General features: G+C 38.7%; 1 protein-coding gene across 4 annotated transcripts in view; it reads right to left on the bottom strand.

The window, feature by feature from the left end:
* The window catches only part of LOC124555162 (rab-like protein 6), a 194,564-nt gene that overhangs the window by 133,708 nt on the left and 48,116 nt on the right, over nucleotides 1-12,740 (bottom strand). For all 4 annotated transcript variants that reach the window (XR_006968521.1, XR_006968522.1, XR_006968523.1 and 1 more), the window contains exon 3: nucleotides 467-573. Coding sequence is in view for 1 of the 4 variants with exons in the window: in XM_047128983.1 (XP_046984939.1) it covers nucleotides 467-573 (107 nt within the window). In the remaining 3 variants the exon portion in view is untranslated. The remainder of the gene's footprint in view (nucleotides 1-466; nucleotides 574-12,740) is intronic.

The raw sequence follows: 12,740 nt of genomic DNA, 5'->3' as shown, positions 1-12,740 counted from the left end.
GAATACAAAATTGACTCTTGGGATTAATTTAAATGTTGTTGCCACTAAACCAACACATGCTGCAGGGAGTAAACCACAGACAGAGCTCTGAGTGCTATGGCAGTCAACATGCTGCCACAACTTTGAGCGTGGACTGTTAAGATATTACCAGGGAGGACATGTGGGTTGAGGATATAAGTGCCCCCAGAGCTTTGAGATGGTAAATCTATCAACACCTGATGAAGGTGATAAGATCAGGCACTGAAGTATTCTTCCTTTTGAACATCAACAACCAGCAGTACACCCATGCATTATTTTATCATGAAATCTGCCACGAGAAACAGAAGGACCAGCATTATTCATATTTCTCAGATACTTTCAAGATTCAGCAAACAGCTCATCATGAAATAAAAGATGCTAAATAGTAGTCATTACTTTCGAGACAGAAATATTAACAGATAGATGAACATATTAAAAGCAACCTTACCTGAATTTCTTCTGTAGGGATATATTCCTCAACAAATTTAAGGCCTTGAAGTCGTTTGAAAAGGCATGTTTTGCCAACATTTCTGTCACCCTTGATTATGATTTTCACTGCAACATTAGCAAGAAAGTGACATGAAATATACGGCATGAATTAAACTGTTGAAAGTGTTAGTTCCTCATTTAGCATAAAATACCTCCCAATGCTAGAGTGACATTTTCACCTGGCTGTTAGTTTTTGTGCTTAATGAAGTATTCATTTAGGTGAACAGCCTGGCAGAAATGATGTTCTTTAAATTTTTTGAAGTTGTGGTGCCCATCCAGGAGAAGTCACCTCACAGTTCTTTCACATTCACTAACAAATCAAGTTAATATATAATTTGTTTTCCAAGTGAGAACACCCCCTTAAGCCACATTCATACTGGGTGATAACAACAAAAGAGCAGCTAATCACATTTAGCTGGAAAAAATCAGTTCCAACTTTGGTCACCAGGTGCAAATCTAGCACTGTGAATGCAAAAACGACATACAGAAATGTTTTCATATGTTATAGATTAGGAATGGGGCACAGGCAGAAAATGTCAAAAAAGTGAGAAAGGTGTAATGTTGATGATGATGATGATGATGATATTATTAAACACTGCTTACACAATTTGTTTGATATGAGCACCAGAGATGTCAATGAGATGCTGCATCCATAAAATGGTGTGATAAACAGTTGCTCACAGCAGTTCTGGTGGAATCAGATGCCCTCAGATGAGGTAGAGAATGAATATGTGTCACATAAATGCATTCTTTTATATATCTCCAGAGCCAAAAGTCACATGGATTCAGATCAGATGATTCTGCAGGCTTGCATCTGGAAAACCCGTGGAGATAACATGTTCGTGCATGGCTGCATTAAGCAGATCTTTCTCTGGATGAGCAATGTGAGCTGTTGCCCCATCTTGCATGAAAGCACTGGTTTCCACACAGTTGCACTCTTCCAAAGCCAGAATCACATGCTCTATGAGGTGGTCTCAATAACGTGCAGATATCACTGTGGTATCATGTATTGATACCACCCTACTGGCGTCTTTAAGTTGACAATGGAATTGCAAGTTTCCATCAGATGCTGACAGCAGTTGTGCAGGATCTAACAGACCCAACAGTGCACGCCCACTGAGCCACGACTCCAGTAGCTCCAGACTACGAGTGTCCTCTGCCATCGCAATATAGGATGGCCAGTGGCAGCCTGACAACCTACTCACATTTGGTGCCTCTTCGCTATATGATGCTATGCAGATGCCGCCTAGTCACAGTTCTGAAACCTTCATTTATGCTTAGTTCAGAGGGCCTCACCCTTGTTGACATTGTGATAGCTGCACTCTGTTTCTTGCTGCATTATTTGTATAATGAATCTTTGTACACATGGAGAAATACAAGTTAAGCAACTTTTCTGTTTACTGTGTTAACTTATTCACTAATCATTTCTGCTCCTGTCCAGCTTTCCTATTATGGCAGTTGCCACACCACACTGTAGCCCACCTCTCCTTACCACTGGGCATGAGGTCAACAGAATAGTCACAGTACACCTGACAGGCCCTCTGGGTGAATTATCTTCAAATAAGAATGGACCAAGAATAAAGGTATAAAGGTGCTTGTGAATCCACACTACCTAGTTAAGATACGGTAAATGCAGTGTCTCTTCGTGCACAACACACAGTTTAACAGTGCCCCAAATTCAGCTGTGTGTGTACTCATCTCATCCTATAGTATAAAATGTGTTTAATCACTTCACAGAATATTGCCTGCCCACATCATCAACTTTGATCCATGCCAGAAACCGAAGAGCAAATTCAGAACTTTGCTGTGGATCATGAGGTTTCAGTTGCTGCAACGTGTGGATCTCGTATGAGTACTAGTGTAATACTGTCACTAACTTCCACCGGGATAGGACACTTTCCTCTTCCAGGTGCCACACCAAGCTCCCCCCTTGTTTTCAAATTTCATTAACATCTTTAAACAATTTAATGACATCAGGTGTCTCCTCAGACCTTTCAGTTGGTCATATTCTCTCAATGCAGCATTGTAATTGCTGCCATTTGCAAGAAACAGTTTCACTAAAAGTGCAAGGACTCTCTTCTCGATAGCCGTACTGTTCGCTCATATTACGGCTTGTCAAATGACAATGTGGACATCGTACCATCAAACAAACAGTATACAGCACTAGATTTGCACCTGGTTGCCACAATTGGAAATTTTTTTTTTCCAGTGTATATCAGTGCCACATTAACGCATTAGAATATCTACTAAGTTTCAATACCATACCCTAATTACAGCCCACAAAGGATCTCCATGAGTAGCTGCACTTTAATTATAACCACCCCATATTTGACATATCAGTGAATTTTAAAAAATTAAAAAAGGAGGTACTAAACAGAAGTATGATGAGACAGTGAAAGCATAATCACTGAGTGAATAATGACACAACAACTTCAAGAAACACTGTCTACTAACTATGCCACAGGATGTGGAGTTAAAGACTTCAACAATCCACAGAGTTTGAGCTAGCTCCCTATCCGACCAAGTAAAGGCAGCAGTTTAAAGGCCTCCTTGGAAACTCTGTCTTGCAGTAGCTGAGACCTTCAATATATGCAGGATGGTGCTACTTGATTTGCATTAATTAAGTAGAAAAACTATAAGCACAATGAGGATTTTCAGATTACAAGTATTAGTGAATGCAACCTATAAGGGGGCAACGAAAAAGTTTCAGTTCGAAGGCCATACAGTCCAGAATCTGTCAGCCAATCTGGCAAAATTGCCATGAGCACTGAGGCAATCATCCCATTTACATATCAGATTGAAGATACTTGTTTGGTAAAACACCAAGTCTCGCTGAGTGAGGAAGTCTGTAACCGCCTGCCGCACATCCCCATTTCGACAGGAATCACTGACCCTTCGAGGCCTTTTTTTAAAGGACAGAAGGTGTGTTAATCACATGGGGAGAGAGCAGGACTTTAGGGCAGATGCTCAAGTCTGTAACGGATGAGGCTGGCCTCGCAGATCGTCTCGTGTCGAATTGCGACCAGTATGGAACTTGGCACATCATTCCACAATGCTGGTTTTCAACAGACATGCTGCCCCCTACACACGGTTTATTCTCTGATGGACATCTATGAGCATTTGTCCTTTGGCATCCAGGAAAATAACAATAGCATGTTGGTCCTGTATGGACACGAGTACCACACTAATCCCTTCCCTACATGTCGGTACTTTTATACCCACATTGGAGTTACACTGTGTTGCAAATACACTGCAACAATGCCCTCACATAAAAACTTTTTGACCGCCCCTTATACCAAAGTCTTGCAGACTGAAGGTGCGAGGCATGTCGAGAAAGTAAGTGTACCGTGACTGTAACAAGCTGTGGTTTTACATTTTTTCGAGGGCTCACAACACTTGGTGGTGGAGGGGAAGGGGGAGGGGGGACTGGAGCGAGCATTGCACGGACACAAACAGTAGTACATAAACTCACGTTGTAGTGTCCACTTGTGTGAAAGACATTGGTAAGAAATACTGCGAAGTGCAAGCCGTGTTCGTGGAGGACAGAGGAGTGGAAGACCTTCCACTCTGACTGATGAGTTGGTGCAAAAAATTGAGGTAACTGTTCGGAAGACTGCCAGTTTACTTTGGATGAAATTTCTGTGATGTTTCCACAACTCACTGTAACTCTCTTAGACAAGACACTCGACAAAAATACTGGGATACCAGAAACTGTGTGCAAGATGGGTCCCAAAACAGCTGACAGAGCAGCATAAGAAAAATCGGGTCATAATAGTGCCAGCAAGTTTCTTGAGTGACTGGAAATAGAAGGTGAGGATTTCCTGAGCTCTATTGTGACTGGGGATGTAATGTGGGTGGCTCATTACATGCCTGAGAGAAAAAGACAGCCGTAACAGTGGTGTCGCACCAATTCCCCGTATGTTAAAAAATTCAAAACCACAATTATGGGCAAAAAAAATCATGCCCTCAGTGTTTTGGGACCAAAAAGAAACCATTTTGTTCAAATTTATGACTCAGGGCAAGATCATCAATGCACAACTATATTGTGAGACCCTAACAAAAACTCAAAAGGAGTATTCAACACACAAGGAGGGGAATGCTGATAAAAGAAGTGTGCTTGTTGCACAACAATGCCTGCCCTCACACAACCTTAGCCACCAAGGCACTCTTGGACTCACATGGTTGGGATATTTTGAACCATCCCCAGTATTCTACTGACTTGGCACCTTCAGATCACCATCTTTTCACCTCTCTAAAGGCACGCATGAATGGAATTAAATTTCAAGTGACAAGTAAGTCCTCAAAGAGGTTCTGAAGTGGAGGAAGAAGATAGCGGGAGAGTTCTTCAGGGAGGGTATAAAGAAACTTCGCAACGGCTCACCACGTGCACTGCACAGGCTGGCAATTATGTGGAAAAATAGTCAACAAGTGTATCAACAATATACTACAATTTTTTTTCTACTACACCTTTCCTAGAGAAATGTAAAAGTCTAGTACACTTACTTTCTTAACAGGCCTAACTTACTTTCACAGATTTCATTACTTTATCCACAGTTTATTGTATGTAATTGTACCAAAACTCTGTCTAATTATACCACTGCACAACATAGAAATGCTTGAACTTAACAGATTACAAATTCTGCTCATTTTGTTTGCAGCATACAAACACAAACTTTGTTATACCAGTGGAAAATTAATCAAGATAAATATAATTTACAAGGAATATCTATGAAAAAACTATATTTTTATCTTATTTTCACAATGGTTTCTCAGTAACTTATTTATGTTTACATAAAAATGTCGAGGAAACATAATGACGTTAACCTCTACCTATACAATGAAGATGATTATTGTCCATGGCAACCAGTTTCTATCACCTATGAATAAAGGCAGCTGTGCTGATTAAATACGAAGTTTTTATTCACAACTCATGTTGGTTAAACACTGAAAAGCTGTTATTAATCAACAGTCACTCTTGGACATTACAGAAGCACATACTTAAATTATTCAAATATGTCATAAGCCACATGTCAAAAATCCTTTTTTATGAGCTGTATCACTTTCATTCACAAAGGGGTTTCTTAAAGATGAATAATCTTTTGTTACTTCATATCGTTCACTAAAGCATCAAACCTGATGTACACTGAAACTGTAAATCATGATAGAAAGAGTGAAGAAGCATGGGCATAAATGAAACTCATCAGAAATATCTCAATCCCATTTTATCACTACCATTCAAGCTGATAACAGTCTTGGTGGTGGTGGTGGTGATTAATACAAAAATCTCTCATGAAGATATTAAAACATGATGTTGAAATACCATATTAGTATGGAGCAATAACAGGCAGATATAGTAAGCAAGTTGGGGATGGCAATATTAAAACAAAAGCATTTTTCACTGTGGTGAGATCTTTTCATAAAATTTCAATCTCCAGTTTTCTTCTCCAAAAGTGAAAATATTTTGTTGACTCCCACCTACATAGGGAGACATGACTATCATGATACAATAAGAGAAATCAGAGCTTGCACGGAAAGATTTACATGTTCATTCTTCCTACATGCTATTCAAGAATGGAAGAGTTTTTAGCTAACAGAATACAGCATGTTGTTATCAATGGAGAGACGTCTACAGACGTTAAGGTAAGCTCTGGCGTGCCACAGGGGAGTGTTATAAGACCATTGCTTTTCAAAATATATATAAATGACCTAGTAGATAGTGTCGGAAGTTCCATGCGGCTTTTCGTGGATGATGCTGTAGTATACAGAGAAATTGCAGCATTAGAAAATTGTAGCGAAATGCAGGAAGATCTGCAGCGGATAGGCACTTGGTGCAGGGAGTGGCAACTGACCCTTAACATAGACAAATGTAATGTATTGTGAATACATAGAAAGAAGGATCCTTTATTGTATGATTATATGATAGTGGAACAAACACTGGTAGCAGTTACTTCTGTAAAATATCTGGGAGTATGCGTGCGGAACGATTTGAAGTGGAATGATCACATAAAATTAATTGTTGGTAAGGCGGGTACCAGGTTGAGATTCATTGGGACAGTCCTTAGAAAATGTAGTCCATCAACAAAGGTGGCGGCTTACAAAACACTCGTTCGACCTATACTTGAGTATTGCTCATCAGTGTGGGATCCGTACCAGATCGGGTTGACGGAGGAGATAGAGAAGACCCAAAGAAGAGCGGCTCGTTTCGTCACAGGGTTATTTGGTAAGCGTGATAGCGTTACGGAGATGTTTAGCAAACTCAAGTGGAAGACTCTGCAAGAGAGGCGCTCTGCATCGCGGTGTAGCTTGCTCGCCAGGTTTCGAGAGGGTGCATTTCTGGATGAGGTATTGAATATATTGCTTCCCCCTACTTATACCTCCCGAGGAGACCACTAATGTAAAATTACAGAGATTCGAGCGCACGTTCTTCCCGCCAACCATACGCGACTGGAACAGAAAAGGGAGGTAATGACAGTGGCACGTAAATTGCCCTCCGCCACACACCATTAGGTGGCTTGCGGAGTATAAATGTAGATGTAGATGTAGAACAGTTAAGAAAGAGTCTGTAAGTGGTCCTATGAACATACTGCCAAGTACTTAAGAGTGACTTGCAGAGTAATCATGCAGATGTAGATGTACAGGTAATGAATCAAAGTACTGTGTGGAAAGAACAGGAAGCAAGTACTGAGCATGAAAAACCTGAACCCACAACATTTGTGTTTGCATTGCTGAATTTGGTCTGTACAGGTATAATAAACATTACAAACATGGTAGAGTAGTGTCACCAAACGCTGTTTACGCAACTAACTGAGTTCCACCACGTTCCTATTTGGGGTCTATACAGCTGGCTGATCCTCCAAAAGAATTGCCCAGCACACTGGACAGGAAGTGTTAGCGATGTATGAATGTTGGAACCATGTTTCAAGAAAGCCGTGCAGGCATATCATCCTGGTTTCAGACAGCAGTATCATGCAGATCCACACCCAGACTATTACATCAAATAATCAGCCACTGCTCATTTTACAGTAATCGTAACATATATTTGGACAAGGACAAGATCACATCTCAAGTGTTACTAGGACCGTAAAAAATCATGTGCTAGAAGTTGGACTTCAGTTGAGGATGTTTGTCACCCAGCTTCCTCTCATACCTCATTATCACGCACCCCACCTCGAATGATGTAGCACAATGGTTCCCAACCTTTCTGAGAACATTACCATGAATGACTGACATATGCGTCAAAGTCAATGGGACGTTAAATTCAGATCTTTGTAACCACTCTTACACGGCCCTAAGTCATAACATTTTAACACTTTGCCGTCCGCACGTTTCGTACAAATTTATTTGCTTGGCGCCGGCAACGCTAATTTGGATTACTTGGATTGTCGCCGGCTGCTTGTCACCTTTACGTTGATGACAAGCTTCAAACACATTGACTTTAGTGCGCTTTAATTTTTCCAGAAATCCTCTATTTTGTCGTATCGTTCCACAAACTCGAATTTTCTTTTCAAGTAACTTCTCTGCAATTCCTACACTGTTATAATAATTATCCATGTAGAGGTGATGCCACTTTCCATAAGAAGGTGTCAATAGTTCCATCACTGTTTTTGCTAAAGGTTGTCAAGGACCGGAATATATCTTGAATGAGGAAATGTATCCCGTACTCGAATCACACAGCATCCTAATGAGTATGCAATATTCCGTAATTTTCTACAGATTGTAAACTTTAAAATTTAACTTTCCATGTTACAGTATCATTCGTTCATCAATTCAGATGTTTTGACTTAGATTAAACATTTCTTTAAACATTTTGGACAAATAATCCATTACGCATTGCACTTTCAAAAGCCAATCGGCATTATCCGGTTTATTGTTGTTGTCTGAAAAATGTAAAATTGATAATATTTGTCTGAATCGGTTGCGGGACATCTTTTTGCGAAATATCGGTGTGTCTATCAACAGATTTGTTGACCAATAATCATCGGAGCCTTGCTTTTTTTTACAGTTCCCATAAGGATAGCAAGCCCAAACCATTTTCTAAATTCAGGTCCCATAACGTTGACAAATTTGGCACTTTTTTTTTAATTCAGTCTCCTTCTATTGTAATTTTGACTGTAATACTTGTTGGTTTCATTGCTAATATATTCAAACAGATCAAACCCAATATATAATTCTACAATATCCACGACACTCTGTGTATCTTTGGGAAATATGTGTGGACTCAGAGATCCTCCAAATTTATTATTGGTCCTCAGTAAATTATAGTCTGTCTTCTTCGTCTGATTCATCTGAATCAGTTGGAAACCATAGCATTTGCCGAATTCTTCTTGCTCGTATTTCACTATCTTCTGACGATTCTGCTTCACTTTCATTATTTTGATATCCAATGTCTTCTTCCCAATCAGCCAAGTCATCCGGAACATAAGACAAGACGTTCACGCATTCATCGTAAATAATTGTATCGTCTCTCTAGTCTGCAATGATGAAAGTGCACAAGTACTTACAAAAGGGTTAGGTTAGGTTAGTGTTGTTTAACGTCCCGTCGACAACGAGGTCATTAGAGACGGAGCGCAAGCTCGGGTTAGGGGAGGATGGGGAAGGAAATCGGCCGTGCCCTTTCAAAGAAACCATCCAGGCATTTGCCTGAAACGATTTAGGGAAATCACGGAAAACCTAAATCAGGATGGCTGGAGACGAGATTGAATCATCATCCTCCCGAATGCGAATCCAGTGTGCTAACCACTTACAAAACCTAAGAACTTGTTGACATGTGTAACTTATTGATACCTGAACAAAACACCAACACAATGAAAAAGATACTAATGTGCTGTCACCAGCCACTGTGCAATACTATGTTCACGACACCACTGTAGTGTTGCCGGCCATTAAGCGACACTATGCACACGACACCACTGTGGTGTCACCGGATGGCAAAGTGTTAACAATAAAAATAATTAGTTCATATATTTTAACAAATATTTAATACATATTATTAATATTGTAATAATTTGATTCCGGAGAACCTAGAGGCTATGCAAGCTAAAGAACTGACTTTTTTGTTTTCCTTTTCTTATAAATAGTGATGTAACCCTTTGTCTCTCTCTCTCCCTGTTCTTGTTCCTTGTGTGCTTGTGGGTAACTCTGTTATAGTACTGGAAAAGTTCTGATCTATGAAAATATATTTAAAAAACAGGAAAATGTAGGATTTTATTTGACAAAGCTATGACCTGTGACAACCTGTGAAAATAAATGGACAGATAGCTAATTTTTCAAGTCTTAATGGAAGTGATTTAGTTGAAAAGAAGAAATAATTAATATGAAACAGTTGTGTGGACAATTATAGGCAGCAACTTTATTAAATGAAAGTTTCCAATAATATTAACTAGCAAATTTACACTGCATAGTGAAGACACAGTTCACTTGTCTCATTAAATTGTTGATTCTTGCATTCTTGTAATATCTGTAGCCAGCATTGTTTCGAACGATACTGAAACTTAAAAAAGGAAATAAAACTCTTTTTAAATCTTCTCAATAGCTAGAAGTGACTACCGTATTTACTCGAATCTAAGCCGCACTTTTTTTCCGGTTTTTGTAATCCAAAAAACCGCCTGCAGCTTAGAATCGAGTGCAAAGTAAGCGGAAGTTCTGAAAAATGTTGGTAGGTGCCATCACAACTAACTTCTGCCGTCGAATATATGTAGCGCTATACAGGCATGCTTTGCAGGCACAAAGATAAATACTGGCGCCAAACCCTCTGCATCAGTAAAAAAAAAAAAAAAAAAAAGGTGGAAGATGAGCTTTTTTTCTCCGCCTCGAGTTTTGACCACTGCATTTCCTACATTATCCAATGAAGTAAATACAAATTCCGTATTGTCCATCTTCGAATGTAGCAGCATTTCAATGTACTACGAAAATCCGACTAGCAAGACTGTTTGGGATGTTTGTCAATATGGCCAACTCTACGTTCTGAATTTTTTCCTACCTGTGAGAAGAGATGTTTCCTTATAGGAACTTTTATGAATTGTGAATCGCATGCAGTATTCTCTTCACCATAAGAATAATACGCATATAAACATTTTGCCATGTATTCTTTTGTGTTTGCTGCTAACTCATTTAAATCCTGTCTGCCTATTAAACTACGAAACTAGAGTGAGACTAACAGCAAACGCGGAAGAATATACATATCATGTCATGTTTATATTCGTATTATTCTTATGCCTAATAGTGATACAGTCAGAAATGAAGCACGGCAATTGACTAGATTTTTAAATCTAAGACGACTCTAATTTCTGTGCAGAATGTAATGTACTAAAGAGGTGTCTCCAAAGATTTTCAAATGGAGATAAATTTTCGCTAAACTCTCGTTCAGAACATCTTCTATCATACGCTGTCTATTATTTGGTTCTTGTTGATCATTATCAAAGAAAGCAGCAGTGTAAGTAACAACAAATAGCAGTCTCTTGCCATTGTTTCACTAATGAGATGATTCCTCTCTCTCTCTCTCTCTCTCTCTCTCTCTCTCTCTCTCTTTTTTTTAAAGCAGCGGTAGCGTGCACTAAAGCAAGCCATGCTGCGAGTGGCGACAGGTCGTAAACACTCATTATCAGAATGCAATGAACAATGCATGACACAGTACAGTAATGCATTTTCAGCTTAGAGTGACATAAACACCTATAACAAAGAGAACGGCACTTATCAGATGAAAGAAAAATAAGCAATCAATTCAAAACAGACGAAGTACGCGAAAAAGGAAGAGTACCCTTATAAATACAGACAGAGCACCTGACGCATAGCAATGTCTACCTGGTAAAGCTTAACTGCTAAGCTTACGACTCGAACCAAGCTACTGTAGCTGTATCGTCATTCATTCGACTTAAATTGTGTCTCATATTACAATGGACCAACTTTGTTTTGATTTGGAGGTGCGGCCTAAAACTTTTCTCTCCCCTTGAATTTTGAGTCTCAAATTTCAGGTGCGGCTTAGATTCCGGAAAATTTTTTTCCTTCATTTCGAGTCTCATTTTTCAGGTGCGGCTTAGATTCAAGTAAATACTGTATATTTATCACATATCAGTGATTTAATCATGGCACTGACTCTCAAACACTGATACAGCTAGAATATTAGTTATTTACTGTGTCATCTCCTGTGCAAGATTACACAAAGATTTACACGTATCTGAGAAATGAATGTCAAGAATTAACAAAATGTAACTGAGACTTTACACACACAGCACGTAGGAAACACCACATCATGCATGAGCCAATAGTCTTAATATGAATGTCAAACTAAACATTGCAGTCGACAAAAGAAAATGAACAATCCTATTTTTAAAATTACAGGAAAATACATAATATTTCCCTAACAGTCCAACAAATAAATCTGTCATGTTTCTGTAGGTGTTTTGTTAAAGAAAAAAAAGAATGAAAATCAATGAGACAGTTAGTACTGCTAATTTATAACAATCATTTTACATTTTGTTAACTCTAAGGTAATTTGCATCATAAATTGTGTTTATAGTTCAACTGATTCTTTGCTTTTGTTTTCAGTGTTACCACAGTTGCAAATCCACTTTCACATCTACAAAATTGTAATGGATGTAATCAGTATTCTTAATGCACCAAAATGCTGTTAGTTCTGCTTTAGCAAAATCTATTTTTAGTGTGTATAAAATGTATGTATGAGCATCAGCTTTTTTAATTTTAAACCCAAATATCAACCAGTTTTAGTCATGGACCATCTTCACGGATACTGTCCAAAGATACAAATAATTATATGTGGTATACAGGAAATGGTAACAGTTCTCTTTCAAAGAAGTGCAAAATATACATGAATACTAACAGGGTTAAAACGGTTTAAGTCACCACATTACATTGTCCTTACTTAAATAATTTGTAGAGCATGTCACGAATATCAATATACGACACGAGAGTTTTAGAAGCAGACATACTATTATTAAGGGTACATAGAGCAGAACTAAAGAGAAGATCAGTACTATAAGTATTACATTGTACAAAATATTGAGGAGTTGGTCAAAGATCGTTAAAAAGTATTTTCGTTGTATGCTGTAAAAATATCTCGATGACCAGTAACGTGTTAATATAGAGGACGGGACTCTCTTTAGTGAACATCTTTGGTACAGTTTCGTATGTAGACAGAAAACGAAGTTACTATCTACAAACATCGATGTTAGAATAAAAGGTAGAAAACACTATAGAACCCTAATGTTACACAGTAT

The sequence above is a fragment of the Schistocerca americana genome, chromosome X (assembly GCF_021461395.2).
Source record: "Schistocerca americana isolate TAMUIC-IGC-003095 chromosome X, iqSchAmer2.1, whole genome shotgun sequence".
Lineage (NCBI taxonomy): Eukaryota > Metazoa > Arthropoda > Insecta > Orthoptera > Acrididae > Schistocerca > Schistocerca americana.
The sequence above is the reverse complement of the archived record's forward strand: the minus strand, read 5'-3'. Positions and strand labels throughout refer to the sequence as shown.